This window comes from Myotis davidii, unplaced genomic scaffold (assembly GCF_000327345.1).
Source record: "Myotis davidii unplaced genomic scaffold, ASM32734v1 scaffold149, whole genome shotgun sequence".
Taxonomy (NCBI): Eukaryota; Metazoa; Chordata; class Mammalia; order Chiroptera; family Vespertilionidae; genus Myotis; species Myotis davidii.
The window spans coordinates 4,903,576-4,924,262 of NW_006352194.1; the positions used below are offsets into that span (position 1 = coordinate 4,903,576).

Here is a 20,687-nt window from a genome sequence, read left to right on the forward strand (position 1 = left end):
CAGACTCTAGAAACAGCAAACACTTCAGTTATTCAGCAATGTTATCAGAGCAAGTAACCACCACCCAAGTTATAGGAAAACAAAGAATGGGATCCTAGAATGAGTTTTAGCAAGCAGTCCAATGCTTAAGGTGTCTGCATGGGTATCAGAGCATAAAAGCATGAAGTGAAAACAAAGAATATTCCCAGATTTACAGGGATTAAGATGCATAAATACACTTACACCTCAGGCAGAACTCCAACGTGACAGTGATTCAGTAGTACTGGTACCTTGGGCCCAGGTCTACAGACTCACCTAAACTCACCTAAATCTGAAGCCACAGGTTTACCACCCAAAGAAGTTTCACATGTTCTTTATGTCAGTTTGATCCCAAATAAAAAATTTGCGAAAGTTCCAGAATACAGTTCCAGTAACAAGTACCAGCCCCAGACTACCCCAGATATTCCCACCCCTACCCTATTCCCACCACAGCCCCACCAACGCATCCCAGAGGACTGGCACTTACGCATTCTATTAGGTACAAAATAAATCAGAAATAACAATAAGTACTTTAAAAGAAGCAAAGCGGTTAAAAAGTTTTCTTCTTTCCATATCTTTTACAAAGTAGAAATGCTAAACAAAAATTAAAGATCTTCTGAAATTCTTTCTACGCATGTAGGAGCAAATTCTAGTAGTCAAATATAAAAGGAAGAAGGGAGAATGGAAAGGAAAATACATTCTATAAGGGAAAAAAGTGGAGAACAGCTATTAGAAACTAGCGCATTCCTTAAGAGGGAAATCTTTTCTTGTTTATTGGCAAAGATCAACTAATTCCCTAAAAAACAAAACTAATCTTCACTTTTACCCACAAACTATCTGATTATATAGTTTACTTTTAGAGAAACCAACAAACAGAATTTGTAATCCTAAAAGTTCTAGCTCCCAAACATAACCACGGACCCTATTTTCTATCTTCTCTTTTGACTTCTCCAACATAAAAATCTGGTAAGAAAAACACAGTTGCTAAGACCTTTTCAAATTCTTATTCTTTGCAAAATGACTTACTATATAAACCAGTTCATACTGTTTAAAAAAAAAAGTCATATATAGAAGCATCCAATTCTTTAAAATAAGCTTCATCAGTGACCTAAAATTGGGTCCACTTGCCCCTACCCCCAAAACAACCCATATTTAGAGAAAAGGGGTATGCAAAAGATGCATATAATTAATTATAATCTGACACACACGTTCCACACATATCCTTCCCCAACAAACACATGAACACTTTTCTGAGTATGGTATCAAAATACAGAAGCATCAGGTATTTTTTTTAAAATCTCAGTAAGTGCTGTGTGTGATAAGATGTAAAATCTTATTTAGTTTTAAATATCTGCTTTTACAATACAACTAAATTGCCAAGGAAAACTGGGTTTGGGAGAATATTAGGCCTTGAAATTATCCTGTGTAATATCCAGATAAACATGAAAATTTTATCTTTATCCAACCTAGTGCTAAACTGAAGATTACTGAATTATGTCTAGGCCCCACATACTAAATACCTAATATATGCATAATATGCAACTATATATGCCATTTATCTTACTATACATATAATCAAGATTAATGTAACTGAAAAAATCTCTTCCCTTCAAACCTGCCCTAATTTACTTGGGCATGTTTTTGTTCATTGTTCAAAAGTCAAAGCCACCAGTAACCAGTAAAATAAAAGAGTTCTGCACGAATTAGTTCCATAATTCTTTCCTTTGCCCCGAGACAAGAGAATCAAATGGGAGAATCAGTTACAATAACCATGAAAGTCAAAAAAATGAAACCGCAGGTTACAACTCTCAGTCTACACACTCTAGCACTGCTCCCTGTTCTCAGAATCTGACATTTCCCATCAAGCTATGAGAAGAGTTCCAATTAAATCATTCAGAAAGAGACAGAGGAAAGAGGGCCACATAAAGAAGGAATGCCTCCCAAAACTGTAGAGACACTATACATATAAGCATACTTAAGGAACAGCCATGGCAACTTTCTCTGACATGAAAGTCTCTATTATGACTAATTCCCTATCCCAGAAACAGTATAGCATCAATTGTCAGAATAGAATAGACAAGAAAAGGTAAGTACTATTTAGATGAAAATTTAAGGTGTATTAAGGGGAGAAGAGGGGATATTGTAAATTTGTGCTTACCTGGACCTTTCCTGTAATTTCTTTTTTAAACACAATCCCTGAACGCTACAAATGACTCAACACAACATGGAAGCTCACCAACACAAGAGCTTTACTTAGAGACTAGTAATTTCTCCATAATACAGACATCCAGAAAAAGATATATAAACTATGAAGCTGATCATAGTCCTCCTAGGCAGCTTTCTTGACCACTGTTAGAAACAGCCCCTGAATCCTAATGCTCCAACAAACTATTCAGCTGTAAATAAAAATCGGGTTCCGCACAGTCCTCACCTGTGTGAGTGCAGAACACTCCACATACTTGACAGCCTTCAAGTCACGGGCCAGCTTTTCAGCAGTCTCTGGAGTGATAGGTTTCTGTTTGTTCTTGGCAAGTTTCTCAATCGTAGAGGGATCATCTCTGAGATCAATTTGGGTCCCAACAAGCAAGAAAGGAGTCTTTGGACAGTGGTGAGTTATCTCAGGCACCCACTAGGGAAAAGGTATTTTAAAAATTACACTTTCATTAACCCACAAGCCTCTAGATCTATTTTCAAGTCAACAGAAGTTCTGTGACAACATTTTTCAGGACAAGAATACCTGACCAACTCACCTTTTCCTTCACATTTTCAAATGAGGATGGAGAGACCACTGAAAAACAGACTAGAAATACATCTGTTTGTGGATAACTCAGCGGTCGTAATCTGTCATAATCCTCTTGCCCTAGGAAGGAAAAAAAATGGAGAAATCATCAACTCAATGTTGGTATCCTCATAGTATTAAAATTACCAGTCAACAAATTAAATATGCAGCTAACAGCGCAATGATCGTTAACGAGAAAGCAACTTATCTAATAAAATGTATGGCTTTATATAATACTAGTGACCTGGTGCACGGATTCATGCACATTGAAATTAATTAGAATGTGGCCAGCAGGGCGAGACTGGGTGAGATGGGTCAGACATGACCTGGAGCTAACCCTCCCCCTGCACACCCCCCGCCCCCGCAGTCCCTCCCTGGCAGGCCGCACCTGGGGCAGCATAGTGGCTCAGAGGGCATCTGCAGAGTGAGCGGGGTCCCTCCGACAGGAGGGGTCCCTCAGCCTGGCCTGCAGGGACTGGGCCAAAACTGGCTCTCTGACATCCCCCAAGGCAGGAGTCCTCCAACTACGGCACGCGGGCCACATGCAAATACAAATATTGTATTTGTTCTCGTTTTGTTTGTTTACTTCAAAATAAGGTATATAATATTTGAGAAAATTCTCACTGTGCTAATTCTACTTAATATTTCAAGCCACTGGAATATAATAAATGGTATATATTATTTGCTTTATTACCAGTTTGAAGTTTTCAATCTTTGTGTCCATTAGCAATCCAACAACAGTGTACTAAACACATTGAACTGTTGCTATAGAAATGGTTAAAAATTAACTCATTTTTATATAGAAATGATTAAGAAATGATTGCACTGAAACCATCTAAGGAAACGAAAATCTCAGTGAAACCCAACTTACAATATTCACTGCCCATTCATGACTACCAAAGCAGGTTCACATTAGTTAACGTGTGCAAATAAAACCAGTATCTGAAACTGAGAATGCCTAGAAAAAAATATAATTCAACAATACTCAATGGATGCTAAATCCATGGGGAAAAATTCTGGTGAAAAGAATAATATCTGCATGGTCTAAAAGATTATTTATAAGCCACAGAGGGGGGAAATGTAAACTAATTGTGAAGAAACCAGACATCATCTTGACTGATGAAAATGACCATCACCAGTGAGTGGTACATGAATATCAACAGCAGTGAGTGACAGATGAAGATCATGCGCCTCCAGATTTATATCTTAAAGAAGACATCACTAAAGTGATAGTCCAAACAAACAGCATAGTTTGGTCTGTGTTTCCTCATGAGTCTAATCATGAGGAAACACAGACCAAACTCAAAATAAGGAACATTTTATAAGGGGAGGAGGAAGAGAGAATAGACCTGTATTAAAATAATGTCATTTTAAAAATGTCATAAAAGAGCCCAGCCAGCTAGCGTGGCTCAGTGGTTGAATGTTGACCTATGAACCAGGAGGTCACAGTTCAATTCCCAGTCAAAGCACATGCCCAGGTTTCAGGCTCAATTTCTAGTAGGGGGTGTGCAGGAGGCAGCCGATCAATTATTCTATCTTATCATTGATGTTTCTCTCCTCCCCCCTCACCCGCCATTCCTCTCTGAAATCAACAAAAAATATATTTTTAAAAAGAATAGTAAAGCAAATAGGGCAAAATGTTAACAATTGGTAAATTTGGTTAAAGGGCCTATGGGCGCTCCTGGAACTATTCTTGCGACTATTCTGTAGGCTTGCAATTTATTTTCAGATAATATTTTTTAAAGCCCTAACCGGTTTGGCTCAGTGGATAGAGCATTGGCCTGTAGACTCAAGGGTCCCAGGTTCGATTCCAGTCAAGGGCATGTGCCTTGGTTGCGGGCACATCCCCCGTAGGGGGTGTGGCAGGAGGCAGCTGATCAATGTTTCTCTCTCATCAATGTTTCTAACTCTCTATCGCTCTCCCTCTCTATAAAAAATCAATAAAATATATATTTTAAAATGATTTTTTAAATAGCCACGCACACTTCCAAACTGTGAGGAGAAGGGAGGAGTCACAGGCGAAGGATTTAATACTCTAATTTCAAAACTGAGCTACAGCAATCCTATGTATTAAAAAGAAATATTTAATGACACTGAACTCTACACTTAATAAAAAAATTTAAAAGGGCAGGAAAGACAAGTTAAATATTTTGTATGCCAATAATTTTTTTTTTGCCCACCATTGAGAGAGAATATAAGAATTTAGAGTAGCTATCAAAACATGATAATTAGCCCAGCTGGTGTGGCTCAGTGGTTGAATGTCGACCCAGGAACCAGGAGGTCACAGTTAGATCCTCAGTCAGGGCACATGCCCAGGTTGCAGGCTTGATCCCCAGTGTGGGGTGTGCAGGAGGCAGCCAATCAATGATTCTCTCTCATTATTGATATTTCTATCTCTCTCTCCCTCTCCCTTCCTCTCTCTGAAATCAATAAAAAATATTTTTTTAAAAAGAACAACAATTAAATTTTGACATACAAAGCAATTGGCTTTGGGGTAATGATTCTACAGCATGGGGGAAAGTCTATGTTAAATAAACATGTTAAATTTAAAAAACTAAATATATAAATATATACATGGCAGTAAATCATTTGCAGAAGCAAAAAACACAATAATTGTGGGGAACTCACTAGCAAGAATTTACTGTTGTGATCAAAAGCAGAAAAAGAAATAAGGCCTTAACAGAGGGAGAAGCCTATCTCTGGGCTTAATAGTTTTATTTAACTATAACCATAATAGTTGCAGCCAACCATGAGACAGGAAGGCTATAAAAAGAATTCAAAACAAAATGACAGTCAACAGATTAAATGCAACCAAACAGTTAAAGTCAGCCGCCATCTCAATGGGGATGAAAGTTTTAGAAGAAAACTGAGTTAATGTCATGACTTGAACAAGGAAAAGGGACTCTGAGATTAAGGCCTTGAAGAAGGAAATGGAGTCTCCTCGAGTGTGTCAAAGATAGGAACCTCAGCCTGGACACCTCAGCCTCAGGTCTCCAGAGCTTCTCAAAAAAGGCCTCTGGGACTTATAGTGACCTCAACCAGTTGAGATGGAAGCCCCCTGCCCCTACCTTGCCTGGGATGGTAAAATTATTTCTTAATGCATGTCTTTTTACTCCCAGAAAGATTCAGAATCTAATATAGAGGTAAAATAAATCAAATACTGTTATTGTTAACTTTCAGTTACATTAAGGAATAACCTAGCCTTATTTATATTTAACACTCATGTCTATAACATTTAAAATAACATGCCATACTAAAGAACATAATTCTGATCCCAGTTTAAAATGTGCAATTGAGTAACTGATCTTAAACTTGGGATTTCTTGTTGAAAATGTTAAGAATTTTATGAAAGCTATAAAGAAAACAGTTTAAGATAAATTAGTACAGGAAATCACAAGTTACCAGGTTTATTAAAGTTCTGTATGTAAAAGCTTGGTAATGTTTCACGTGTCAGGTCAAGCACTCTAAATTATTTAAAATAGAGAACTGAATACATTAAATTTATAAATGCCGTTTAAAATGAGGCTGATTAGAATTAAAGTCTTGTCAACCTAAGTTAAACAGTCAATATTAATCAAAGGACTAAAGGCTTATCCACTCCAAGCTATTTACTGAAGAGATATAAAATATGTCAATACAAATGTTCATAGCACCATTATTTGTAATAGCTTAAAAGTGGAGCTCAAATATCAATCAACTCATAAACGATAAACTTTGCTATATTCATAGATTGAAATACTACTCACCAATAAAAATAAGCTACTGATATACAGCACAGATAAAACTCAAAAACATTATGCTAAGTGAAAGAAATCAAACAGAAAAGACTACATATTGTATGATTCCATTCATATGAAACTTTAGAAAAGCAAAACTACAGTGACAGAAAGCAGATCTGTAATTTCCAGGGAAAGGGCACAAGGAAATTTTTAAGGTGATATATCTTGATTATGGTAGAGGTTACACAACTCTATAATCAGCAAAATTATCAAACTGAATACTTAAAATTAGTGAATTCTATTGTATTATACTTCAGTATAGCTAAAAAATAAATACTGATTAAAATGTAAAGGCTTATAAAAATACGCTTTGAAATTTTAAAATAAAATTTTAAATTATCTTTTTTTTTACATATATAGATTGCTTCCAAGGGCACACATAAAACAAAAGCCCTTACATATCATAAGATATAGATCATTATTTTATTTTCTCTATTTTCCAAGGTTCCTCGAATATACCATTACTCACATAATTTTTAATTCACAAAAATGTTAAAAGGTCTAAGACACTATTAAAAGCTACTGATCTCTAAACTTAACTGCTTACTATTGTTTCTCCATTTCACCCTCCCAATTGAATCTAGACAGTTCCTCGCATTGGGCAGTATAATACACTCCATAAAAGCATTCAGCTAGAAGTCAGTGAGAGGTAATTCATAAAAAGTGAAAGATTTAGAATTCCTACATACTAAAAGGATAACACTGAAATTTCCCTTTGGCTAACTGAACTGAAAATTTGTGAGAAGTCAGAAATTAAGATGTGCAGCCACTGTTAAAATAAGAAATAACACTGAAGAATTAGTTAAAATTAAAAAAGAAAAAAATTTGTTCCTTTAATTTGAAAAGTTGACCACAAATGTCAATACTGTAAGTTAGACATTGGATAACCCTCAAAATATTTTCAAATGCAGTATAAAAACAAGCTATCTCTACTGTACAAATTTCAGGGAGTGATAATACATCTTGTCTATGTACTAGTACTCTGCTCTCACCCTACTTTATCTCTTTCCACACCATCCACCCAGGATCCTCCAAACTCCTATTTGCCATTCCAGGTCTGGGATTGCCTCTTGGTCAAGCAAAAACCATCATGATATTCAATTCTGCTAACTATTACAAAAATGGCAAGTGGTTTGCTGATACGCTAGTTTCCCAAAAATGTCCAAAAAAAGACAACCGGCAACTGTCATAGTTACAGACCCAAACATTAGAAAAGATATCAAGTTTTCACCTGCAGTATCAAAAAGTCCAAGAGTATATGGCTCTCCACCAATCATAACTGTGACTGCATAGTTGTCAAAAACCTAGAAACATAAAAATACAGTTAGTGTGCAAGGAGGTGGTCAAAATGAGATAGGACAACTCTTAAACTAAGGTGATGTTTCCTTCCTAAGACTTATTCCTCTCTTAGCCCATCTTCTTTATATATAAACAACGTTGTCAACCAAGCCCTTTGCATGAGCTAAATGGTTATTGGGAAAAATTACAGGGAGTGTTCTGAAATGTCTGCTCTACCCCAGCAGCCTGGACAAAAGGGTTAGAGATGTCACAGTAGCAGAGTCCCTAGCTATACAAAATGACCATGTTTAAGTTTGAAAATTTTGAGACAATAATTTTAAAGTTTACCTCAATGTTCAATCTGACTTCTGAGAAATTATTTCTTCATAGACCATTTCCTTTTAATCTAGAATTAAAATCTCCTAAGACAGTCCATGATAATCTTTTTCCCTTCAGGGTTCAAGATAAGAAGAGCCTTGTTGCCAACAGGCCCGTTAGAAAGAAATAAAGGTTCCCTCAAGATAATCAAGGTAAGTGTCCAACTAAAGGCTAGAAGACTATTTGCTGGAATTACATGAATAAAGTTTATGTTACTGGGTACAAACCACATGACCTAAGATACCTTCTTTGATCTAGATGCTTTATTCGCAAATAGACTGTAAAACCCATGACAAACTCAATATATATTAATATGGCTGTACTAAGTTATTTGTAAAAATGGGAAATAATGGTGCTAAGTGAATAAAGACCCAACACTAATTCATCAATGCCTTTTAATTAATTTACAATTAAAAAGCAATGCTTCCCAACTAGTAGGAGGATGTTACATTTCAAGACACCTTTTGGCTATCTAACACTAATTTTCTGATTCATGTTTTAACAGGTTAGGAGCTTGCTTAGCCCTAGCTGGTTTGGCTCAGTGGATAGGATCCCCAGTGTAGGGGGCGTGCAGGAGGCAGCTGATCGATGATTCTCTCTCATCATTAATGTTTCTATCTCTCTCTTCCTCTCCCTTCCTCTCTGCAATCAATAAAAATATTTAAATAAATAAAATAAATGTAAACAAGAGTGGAAGCAAGGGCATGGGGGAGGTGGTAGTTAAAGGAAAATTCAGTTCTTAATAACAAGAACAAGGAAATGTAACTAATGTGGTTAAGCTCTCAAACCATATTGGTTATTTTCTTAAGTCATACCTCACCCTTTTCCAGAGATCCACATACAAACACATAGAGCACCCACAAGCCCACCTTAAACAGTCATAAAACAATCAGAAATGTTTATAAGAAAATAATGTTAATGGAAACTGAAACACAAAAATTCTGACAGTTGCCCTCACTATGAAACAAGATCCATGCTATCTCTAAAAGTCCCCTTCAATCTCAGAATTTCTTTCACTTATAATGTCCCCAAAGGGGCCAACACACAAAAAATGATTTTTTTAATTTAATTATACATTTAAATTCTCCCCCTCCAAGAAACCTAATTTTAGTCTACCTCATTCACTTTACCCGTCTTGGGGTATTATAGACTGTCAATTCCAAGTAAACATAATTACCAACATTTTAACAATTCATCCTCTTAAACAGTGCTCATGTCGCTGAAGATTAACCTAAAGTACTCATATATTTTCTTCCTTTTTACTTACGAACTATATTAATCCACATAGGTGCTCCATAATCCCTAAAACAGCTCACTTAACAGAGGTGGATGTTGCCAAGCCAGGCCAACCCTACTCCCCTCACACCACTGACTGCACATCTATGTTTAACATAATTATACCACTGGGTTGGTCCAACAACTTGGGACAAACACTGAATCCCCAAACACATTCTTTCACAAGTGTTACCCTAAACAACTCTGTCTCCCTGTCTCTGTCTCTGTCTGTCTCTCTCTCTCTCTCTCTCTCTCTCTCTCTCTCTCCATTATCTTGGTAATTCCCATTTTCCCTCTATTCTTCCAAGAAGCTAATAAAAAGATTTGTGGGAGAGGACCCCCAAAGGCTTCTGTTGGTATTCTCATAACAAAAGCAAAGGTCTTCTCCACCCCTAAAAACCACTTTGGAGCTCCATTAGTGCCAAGACAACAGCTCCGTAAGATTCTCTTCTACTCCCTCACGAGAATATGTGTAGACATACTATTTTCTCTCAAGTTATAAGACCCCAAAAAGCATTCCAAAAGACCTCCAAGCACTGATTAATCATTGGCCAAGATGTCAAAAATAAAAAAGTCACCTCATTCCAAGATGTAGGGCATACTTCTCCAAACCGAGAACACCACTCTTTAGAATCTTGTCTACTGGAGTTTTGCCTCCCAGCACTTCTTGCAAACCCTTGTGTCACCCCTTTTGACTTTCCACTGATTTTTCAGCTGTTTAATTTTAAAGTGTATATAATTTACCCATGAGAAGTCAAGATCTTTAAAAACAGGAAACAAAGGCAGACAACAGAAATATTTCAGTACACTCAGAGAAAGAATTTTCAAAAGGATATCAAATTATAATATGTTTCACTAACAGATGAAAGCCTTTATACTTACAGTCGGTACATATTCAGATGGAAATTTGTTTGTTGTGTAGGATATCAGAAGACATGTTTTACCAACAGCACCATCGCCCACAACAACGCACTTAATTGTCTGCATTGCTGAAACCGTTTTATATCCACTTTAAATATTTCAAATCCAATGATGACCTACAAAAAGATTAAGAATATTTGTTTATTAGTACTTATATATGTATTATTTTCTTCACCTAGCAACAGGTTTATTCATTTAGAGCAAAAACAGAACTAGTACCCCAAGTACTGTCACTGAAAGAACCTAACGGGAAATAGTGACTTGCTCGAAGTCACAATAATAAGTAAGAGTCAAGTTTCTAATGCCTGGATATTTCTACTTAAATGGCGTTTTTAAAAGTTCAAATTTGTGTAAAAAGCAACATATATCTTACTATAGTGAAAGAGGAGAGGCCATTTATACTTCAGAATGAATCCCATTTAGTATACCAAATATTCTGTGAAACTTTTCCTTCAGTTGTACGTGCACACCCATGTGTGTATACATGTATGTGTATTACACAGCAATACAAGGGCCACTTCTTTAAAGAATGGTCCATATATCCAACCTTAGAGCTACAATTACTCGAGCAGAGCACCACCATTCCCCTGTAAGAGATGAGCAACATGAGAAACCAGACAGAGACCAGGGTAATCCCTCATTCTCAGCAGCTGTTTTAGCATCGGGTTGCCTAGTTACTAATTCAATATCTGTGGCATAAAGAAGCCAAAATCTACATTTTTTAAAAATATATTTTATTGATTTTTTGCAGAGAGGAAGGGAGAGGGACAGAGAGTCAGAAACATTGATCAGCTGCCTCCTGCACACCCACTAGTGGGGATGTGCCCACAACCATGGTACATGCCCTTGACCAGAATCGAACGTGGGACCTTTCAGTCTGCAGGCCGACGCTCTATCCACTGAGCCAAACTGGTTAGGGCGAGAAGCCAAAATCTACATTTTTTAAAATAATTTTTATTGACTTCAGAGAGGAAGAGAGAGGGAGAGAGAGATAGAAACATCATTAAGAGAGAATCATCGATCAGCTGCCTCCTACTGGGGATCGAGCCCAAAACCTGGGCATATGCCCTGACCAGGAGTTGAACCGGTGACCTCTTGGTCCACGAGTCCATGCTCAACCACTGAGCCACACTGGCCAGGCTCTTAATCTCTTTTTGCCTGTTTTCTCATCTGTAAAACAGAACTAATTATATCAAAACCTCACACAGTTGTTATGACAATTAAATAATACAAACAAGGCCTTGCCCTGCCCATTGTGGCTCCGTGGTTTGAGCATCAGCCCTCACACTGAAGGGTCTTGGGCACATAACTGGGTTGTAGGTTTAATCCCAGCCCCGGTAGGGGTGCATGCTGGAGGCAATCAATCCATGTGTCTCTCTCACATTGATGTTTCTCTCTTTCTCTCAACCTTTCCTTCCCTTCTTCCCTCTCTCTCTAAAATCAATGGAGAAAATATTCTATAGTGAGGATTAACCAAAAAAAAAAAAAAAAGATTTGGCTTGTAGCTCATACTCAATATGCAAGAATTTCTCTACCTAGTGTGTCAAATAAATCAATTCTATCACATTTTACTTTCATCCAGTGAGTCAAAACTTATAATGTAGCCCTGGCCAGGTGACTCAGTTGGTTGGAGCTTCATCCTGTACACCAAAAAGGTTACAGGTTCAATCCCCAGTCAGGGCAAGCATGGGAGGCAACTATTCAATGTTTCTTTCTCACATCGATTTTCTCTCTCTCTCTCTCTCTCTCTCTCTCTCTCTCTCTCTCTCTAAAAATCAATAAAAACATATCCTCAGGTGAGAATTTTTTTAAAAAAAGCTTACAGTGTATTTCCTTCTCTCTTAGGTCAACTATCTAATCAAAGTTTTCATGCTTTGCACATACGAGGCACAACAAAAACAGAGGTTAAAATGAACTGACTATATTCACTGCTATTTAATATATGCACACACACAACACACACACACAACACACCACACACACACACACAAAAGAAATCCACCCAAATATTTCTTCTTCACCTAAAAACTCCTGTATTATTTCTGTATCTCCTGTGTCATTTCTGTATCTATAGAGTAGACCCTAAAACCAAGTTATCTAACAGGTATTAACAAAATAATTTAGGTAGGGGAACAGACCCTATCACTATCTTTAAACACCAAATTAAGTGCTTTTTTAGTTTACAAATCATTACTGCCTGCATGTAAATGAACAAAACTATGACAGTTATTACCTATTATGCTTGAATTTAGCCTCTAAACCAGTAATTTCAAAAATATCACACCTCAGACCACCACAGTCAGAATTACCTTGGACTGGGTTTATTAACAATTCAGATTCCTGGGCCTTATCCCAAATCTCATAAATCAGAACAACACTTCCTATGTAATTCTAATGCACAATGAAGTTTGAGAACCACTTTTCTATGTGATAGAAAAATAAGGAATACCAATAACATAAGAATCTAAACTAGAATAAACATTACTGACATTTTAAGCCACCTAGAAATAGTTTCTTAAAGTAGAATTCAAATTATCAAAGTGAATCACTTTATCACCCAGGCATTTTACATCAGTAATGAAAAATTCATGTTGAATATTGAAAGATCATGAAGTAATATACTTCAGAGGTGTTTCAACCTAAAAAGTGTTTTCTAATAATAACAGAGACAATAGCAAACATTTCCTATGTGCCACATACTGTCCTAAACATATTCATACATTTCATCCTCCCAACAACCCTAGAAGTGTGTACATTATCCCCATTTTACAGATAAGAAAACCAAGTCTCAGTGAAGTAATTAGGCCAAGATCAATGGGCCAGTAAATAGCAGAGCTGAAATTTAAACCCAAGCAGTCTTGACTGTCAAGCAAGGCCCTGCTCTAAAACACTATACTACCTCATCTGAGAATTGACATTAATAAAAACAAACATGCTCATTGCAAATATAGGGGCAAGTATATACCCATGACAGTTGCCGGCACCGGAAAGAGGAAGGCAGAAGAGGAAGCAAGAAACAGAAGTTTAATTCCTGTTTCTTCACCCTGCAGACAATTACTGAATTTTATTGGGGAAAGGGGACAGAAGAAATAGTAACTGAGTTTGCTGTTCCCCTTTCTATATACCCACAAATCTTCCATTTCTTAGGATTCCTGAACTTAACAGCTCAGCAATCTGTTGGAAACTAGTTGTGGGTCTCCTGTTAAGAGAATTGGTTCAGGAGTCAGACTGGTTCTACCAAGCTATGTGACCTTAGGCAAGCTATTTAACTTCTCTATGGCTCAGTATTCCCTTATCTAAAAAATGAAAACAGTATACCTTCCTCATAGGATAAGTTGATTAAGATAATACATGTAAAGAATTTGAAACAGCCAGAACCGGTTTGGCTCAGTGGATAGAGCATCAGCCTGCGGACTCAAGGGTCCCAGGTTCGATTCCGGTCAAGGGCATGTACCTTGGTTGCGGGCACATCCCCAGTGGGGGGCGTGCAGAAGGCAGCTGATCGATGTTTCTAACTCTCTATCCCTCTCCCTTCCTCTCTGTAAAAAATCAATAAAATATATTAAAAAAAATAATAATTTGAAACAGTGTCTGGCATACAGTAAATGCTTAGTAAATGTTAGCTTTTAATTTTGAATGATTAAAGGCACTTTTAAGTTAATATAGTTTAAAACATCAACAATGCCAACCAAATAAGGAGCACATGAATTTTTTTTATTTCCAAAATAATTATAGTACTCTTTGTACTTACTAAAAATGTAGTCAAATATAGAGCTAAGCTATCATTATAAAAGTGGTCATTTCAGCATCAAATTCTAATTTAATTAACTATTCTGCACAACATTTGCTATATAGTGTTAATAATTTCATGTATTGCCTGGCCGGTGTGGCTCAATAGTTGAGCATCGACCTATGAACCAGGAGATCACAGTGGGGCACATGCCTGGGTTTCAGGCTGGGTCCCCAGTAGGGGTGTGCAGCTGATCAATCATTTTTTCTCATTATTGATGTTTCTATTTCTCTCTCCCTCTCCTTTCCTCTCTGAAATCAATAAAAATCAATATAAATATATTTTTTAAAATAATGATAATTTCATGTACTAAAATATCACCAGATGGGAAGGAAGCAGGTGACCAGAGAAGAAACTTTGGTTTTGCAATATATACAATGCCAGCTTCAACAACATGGAGAAAACTAGGCCAGACATGTTTGCATATCCTGTGTTAACTTCCTGTGGAAACAATGTCAAGCCCTGGCCTGTGTGGCTCAGTTGGTTGGCACCGAAAAGTTGCCAGTTTGATTCCAGGCTGGGGCACATGCCTGGGTTGCTGGCTCAATCCCTGGTAGGCATGTAGGAGGCAGCCAAGGGCAGTCCTTTTTCAACTCTGTAATTTGTTTCCAGAGTCCTCAAAAAGCAGGAAATAATCTTATAAACTTTGGCACTCATACAAAAAGTCAAAGCAATAGATACTGCTAAAAGTTATTTGCCTAAAAAAAGAACCAAAAGCAGCTTAAATATGACCAGCAGTTTACCTCAGTTTTCAGTAATAAATATATCCATTCCGATTTGAAAAAATAAATTAAAACTGTAATTCTGTAAAATATCTTTCAATCAGTAAAAAGTAGACAACCCTGTGGTAGGAGAGAGTCCTCCATGGATTGCAGGCTCAATCCCCAGTAGGGGACATACAACAGGCAGTGGATGGATGTTTTGCTTTCACGTTGATGTTTCTCTCCCTCTCCCTTCCTCTTTCTCTAAAAAAAAAATCAATTAAAAATACATTTCAAATTAAAAAATAATAATAAAGGTTTTTGGGGTGTTTTTTAATATATTTTATTGACTTTTTACAGAGAGGAAGGTAGAGGGATAGTTAGTAACATCGATGAGAGAGAAACACCGATCAGCTGCCTCCTGCACACCCCCTACTGGGGATGTGCCCGCAACCAAGGTACATGCCCTTGACCGGAATTGAACCCGGGTCCCTTCAGTCTACAGGCCTCAGTCTACAGGCCAACGCTCTATCCACTGAGCCAAACCAGTTAGGGCTAAAGTTTTTTAAAATAACATTTAAAAATCCAATTAGCACATATTTAAATAAGCTATATAATTTTTAAATTTAATTTCTCAAAACAATTTGGAAAAATTGAAGAGTATGAAATGTATAAAACTACTACTTTCTTTCATGGTAAGAGAATGGAAATTATAAGGTTTCCCCTCAAAATATCCAAGACTTGTAGATTTATTCATTCATTCAAGATACCTTTAAGCACCTAATACGTGCTAATCCCTTATACATAGCCAATGCCTGGAACAAAGTTCCTGTTCTCTTGGGGCAACAATCCTAAGTGGGGTATACAGGCAATAAATAAGCATCATCCTCCCCCCAACATATTTTTTTTTCATAACATTACTGACACTGACACCCTTATAGGTAATGTTTTCATTCTTGTCTCTTAATTAAGGGCAATATAATTCTATTCTCTTAATTAAGAACAGGCAAGGAGCCCTAGCTGATTTGGCTCAGTGGATAGAGTATCGGCCTGCGGACTAAAGGGTCCCAGGTTTGATTCCGACCAAGGGCACCCAGGGTTGCAGGCTCAATCCCCCCTACCCCCGCCCCCCAAGTAGGGGATGTGCAGGAGGCAGTCAAATCAATGATTCTATCTTATCATTGATGTTTCTAGCTGTCTAGCTCTCTCCCTTCCCCTCTGAAATCAATAAAAATATATTAAAAAATAATTTAAAAAAAGAACAGGCAAGAAGCTATTAGATACATTCAAACCTTCCTCTGTTTCATGCAAAAGACCAGATAACAAAAAATAAGAGCACTGTGCTTATCTCAAATCTCAAATCTGAATTTACCACAGCTCCGAGGTCTAGACAACCTGGGGAAAAAATAGGACTGAATTTGCATCGTCTATCTTATTATGATCATCTAATCAACTGTCAAGTGCCTGATATTATATAAATTATCCAATACTGTTTGTTGCTTATTTCAAAGTCTATGACTTTATTCACATAATCTCACCAAACCATGGATGTCTGACCTTACAACTCATCCTATTTCTAACCTAACTTTCCATCCCAAAATCCCATCTTGAGTTTCCTTCCCTAACTATTCCAGCTTTCAAAAACTGCCCAAATTCTGCCCTGGCCAGTGTGCTCAGTGGTTAGAGTCTCTAGAAATCAATGGACAAAATATATTCGGATGATGATTAACAAAAAAAAAAACTGCCCAAATAAATTCTTGACGCCCATGACAAGGTCCTTCTTAGCTCTCATCTCGTATTTCATACTCCTCTCCCCTTCACTCTCCATGCTCTGGCTACACAGATCTCTTTATATTCCTCAAACATACAGGGCTCTGTCTTGCCAAGGCCTGTCAGCCATGCAACACAGGGTCTCGAGTTCAATTCCCAGTCAAGGGCATGTAGGTGGTTTGCAGGTTTGATCCTAGGTCCAGGTTAGTTGGGGCACATGCAGCAGGCAACCAATCCATCTGTCTCTATCTGTCTCTCTCCTCTTTCTCTCTCTCTCTCTCTCTCCGATTTCTCATCCTTCAGATTTCAACTCAAATCACTTCCTCAGAAAATCCTCCCTAAGCACAGGACCTAGAATAATATCCAGCCCCCTCCCTCCTTACTTCTATCATATTACCTTGTTTATTTCCTCTATAGTATGATCATAGTCTATAATTATCTCATTTATTTGTTATATTGCAGCAAAGGAAACAGATAAAAAATAAGAAAACCTTTGTAAAGGCAGGGACTCTGCTGTATTCCAAGAAGATAGCTCAATACTGGATACTAATATGTACTCACTGAATAAATTAATCACACAAGTGACTACTTACTCATGCTGTTTTTATTCACATGTGCGTGTGCTTATTCTAATAGATTATAGGCCCTCAGAGAGGAAAAACTAGGCTTATACTTCTTTATCTCCCTCCCAAAGCACCTCATACAGTATTGAGCATATATTAATGGCAAGAAAAAAAATAAAAAATTTTAAAATATACATGTTTACTGATTTCAGAGAGGAAGGGAAAGGGAGAGATAGAAACATCAATGAGAGACAATCATTGATTGGCTGCCTCCTGCACACCCCACCCTGGGGATCGAGCCTGCAATCCTGGCATGTACCCTACTGGGAATCGAACTGTGACCTCCTGGTTCATAGATCAACCCTCAACCACTGAGCCATGCTGGCCAGATGAAAAAATAAAATTTTTAATTTTTTTAAAAACCCCGTTGGCTAAAAAGCATGGGATTTTTAAAGACAAGCACATGTGGGTTCCAATCTTAGCTCCACTTCAATGTGTGAATCCTGGCGAATTACTTCACTTCTATATCTTAATTTTCTCATCTACACAATACCATTCAACTCAAAAAAGTGCTATAGCCCTAGAGAGTTTGGGTCAGTGCAGTGGTCGGCAAACCATGGCTCGCGAGCCACATGCGGCTCTTTGGCCCCTTGAGTGTGGCTCTTCCACAAAACACCACGTGCGGGCGCGCACGTACAGTGCGATTGAAACTTCGTGGCCCATGCGCAGAAGTCGGTTTTCGGCCTGGGCGAGTCCATTTTGAAGAATTGGCGTTAGAAGAAGTGGGGGTACGTTCACTGAGGTCGACCCCTCAGATTGAGGACATTTTTAGCAAAGGCCAGCTTAGGAGTACCCTAATTAAGTTAATAACAATGTACCTACCTATAATAGTTTAAGTTTAAAAAACTTGGCTCTCAAAAGAAATGTCAATCGTTGTACTGTTGCTATTTGGCTCTGTTGACTAATGAGTTTGCCGACCACTGGGTCAGTGGATAGAGTGTTGGCCTGCATACTGAAAGGTCCTGGGTTCAATTCCGATCAAGGAAAAGTGCTTTGGTTGCAGGCTCGATCCCTAGGGCATGTGTGGGAGGCAATCAATCCATATGTCTTCTTCACATCGATATTTTTCTCTGTCTCTCCCTCTTCCTTCCACTTTCTCTAACCATCAATAGAAAAATATCCTCAGGTGGAGATTAACCAAAAAAAAAAAAAAAAACTGCTATAAAGAAAAATGAGGTAATGTATATAAAGCAACTAACAATCACCTGGCACAGAGTAAACAAACACCTAATAGGGCATTTTATTCTAAATTAAAAGTTGCAAAAATCAAAATGGCCTACTAGTGTTAAAGGAAAGCATCTGAACGCTACAATTAAGAGAAAACTCAAAAAAATCTGTGCTTCTACTTGACAGGCTTATTTGTTAACTTGATCAATCCTTTTTGAAATCCTGGCACTCTGATCCCAAAGGACAGTTTAAAGGAAACTTCTTATTTGTAGCCAGAGGATTTGGAATGTTATAAAAACGGTTGTAATCTGCCTCTATTTTAAGATGAGACAAAATAACAGTACTTGCCGTAACCGGTTTGGCTCAATGGATAGAGTGTCGGCCTGTGGACTCAAGGGTCCCAGGTTCGATTTCGGTCAAGTGCATGTACCTTGGTTGCGGGCACATCCCCAGAAGGGGGTGGTATGCAGGAGGCAACTGATCGATGTTACTCTCTCATGGATGTTTCTAACTCTCTATCCCTCTTCCTTCCTCTCTGTAAAAAGTCAATAAAATATATTTTTTTTAAAAAAACAGTACTTAATCATACAAAAAATATTTCTCAAGTCTCTAATGTGCCCAAGGAAGACAATATGGAGTAGCAGTCAAGCAGCCCTCAGCTCATATACCCCCTTTTGTGTGACTTTGGTCAAGCTACAAGACCTCTTTAACACTATTTCTCCATTTGTAAAACAGAAATAAACCTAACATCACAGGTTGTAAGAATTATTGAGTTACTCCTCTGTACAGTACTTAACACTCAATTACAAGCTCTTTTTATCATTGTGAAGTCACCCAAATAAGCAGTCAATTTAGAATCTGATTATCTAGGCAATCTTGTATAGGGTATTGTGTTTATACTCCATTGAAGTACTAAATGAAAGCCATTCATGTAGCCAGAAAAACAATGTGGTTTTAGATTAGGATATAACACACAAGGCAAATTTTTACTTTCAAAAATATCAGAAACAATAAGAAATCAATACCTGCCAAAACTTAACATGTACATTCTTTGACCCTAGCAATTCCATCTTTTTTTAAATTTTTTATTGTTGACAATACTGCAGATGTCTATGGCTAATCTCTTGCCCTCCTCCCCTATTAGATATGTAAGTCTATTCCAGGGGTCCTCAAACTTTTTAAACAGGGGGCCAGTTCACTGTCTCTCAGACCGTTGGAGGGCTGGACTATAGTTTAAAAAAAAACCATGAACAAATTTCTATGCACACTGCACATATCTTATTTTGAAGTAAAAAAACAAAACAGGAACAAATACAATATTTGTATTTGCATGTGGTCCGCGGGCCGTAGTTTGAGGACCCCTGAGCTAATCCCTTCACATTCCTTTATCCAGTCTCCTCTTGCCTCCTCCCCTCTGAGATCTGTCATTCTGTCTCATGTATCCATGCCTCTGGTTCTATTTTGTTCGTCAGTTTATTTTGTTCATTAGAATCTATATATTAGTGAGATCACATGGTATTTATCTTTCTCTGAATGGCTTATTTCGCTTATCATAATAATCCCCAGGTCCATCCATACTGTTGCAAAGGGTAAGATTCCTTCTTTTTTACAACCTCGTAATATTCCATTGTTCATGTGTACCACAGCTTCTCCACTCATCTACCAATGGGCACTTGTGCTATTTCCAGATCTTAGCTATTGTAAATAACACTGCTATGAACACAGGAGTGTATATATTCTTTCTGATTGTTTTGGGATTCTTAGGATATATACCCGGAAGTGGTATCAATGGGTCATAAAGCAGTTCCATTTTTAATTTTTTTAGGAAAACTCCATTCTGGTTTCCACAGTGACTACATTCCCACCAACAGTGCACTAGGGTTCCCTATCTCCACATCCTTGCCCACACTTGTTGATTGTTGTGGCAATTCCATTTCTAAAACTTTCTCCATGTATGCAAAGAGGTAGACACAAGGATATTTATCAGTCTTACTTGTAGGAACAAGACAGGAGACTAGCTCTCTCTCGGCCACTGGGGCTTACCGTTGCATCAGTTTACCACACACGTCTCACTGAGTAATGATGTAACCACAGGCAGTTGTCAAGATTAAAAGCTGTGTAGAAGGCTTGGCTTTTAATATTAAGAATTAAAAATAAGAAGAGAAACCAAGATGGCGGCATAGGTTAACGCCAGAGATTGCTGCCTCG

At 37.6% G+C, this 20,687-nt stretch overlaps 1 protein-coding gene across 2 annotated transcripts in view; it reads right to left on the reverse strand.

Annotated features, from left to right (window-relative positions):
• CDC42 (cell division cycle 42) overlaps positions 1-20,687 on the reverse strand; it is a 41,646-nt gene that overhangs the window by 3,547 nt on the left and 17,412 nt on the right. For both annotated transcript variants that reach the window (XM_006777593.2, XM_006777594.2), the window contains exons 2-5: positions 10,390-10,544; positions 7,808-7,880; positions 2,769-2,878; positions 2,450-2,647 (exon numbers count right to left, since the gene is read on the reverse strand). In XM_006777593.2, coding sequence (XP_006777656.1) covers positions 2,450-2,647; positions 2,769-2,878; positions 7,808-7,880; positions 10,390-10,494 — 486 coding nt within the window. In that variant the 5' untranslated portion in view covers positions 10,495-10,544. The remainder of the gene's footprint in view (positions 1-2,449; positions 2,648-2,768; positions 2,879-7,807; positions 7,881-10,389; positions 10,545-20,687) is intronic.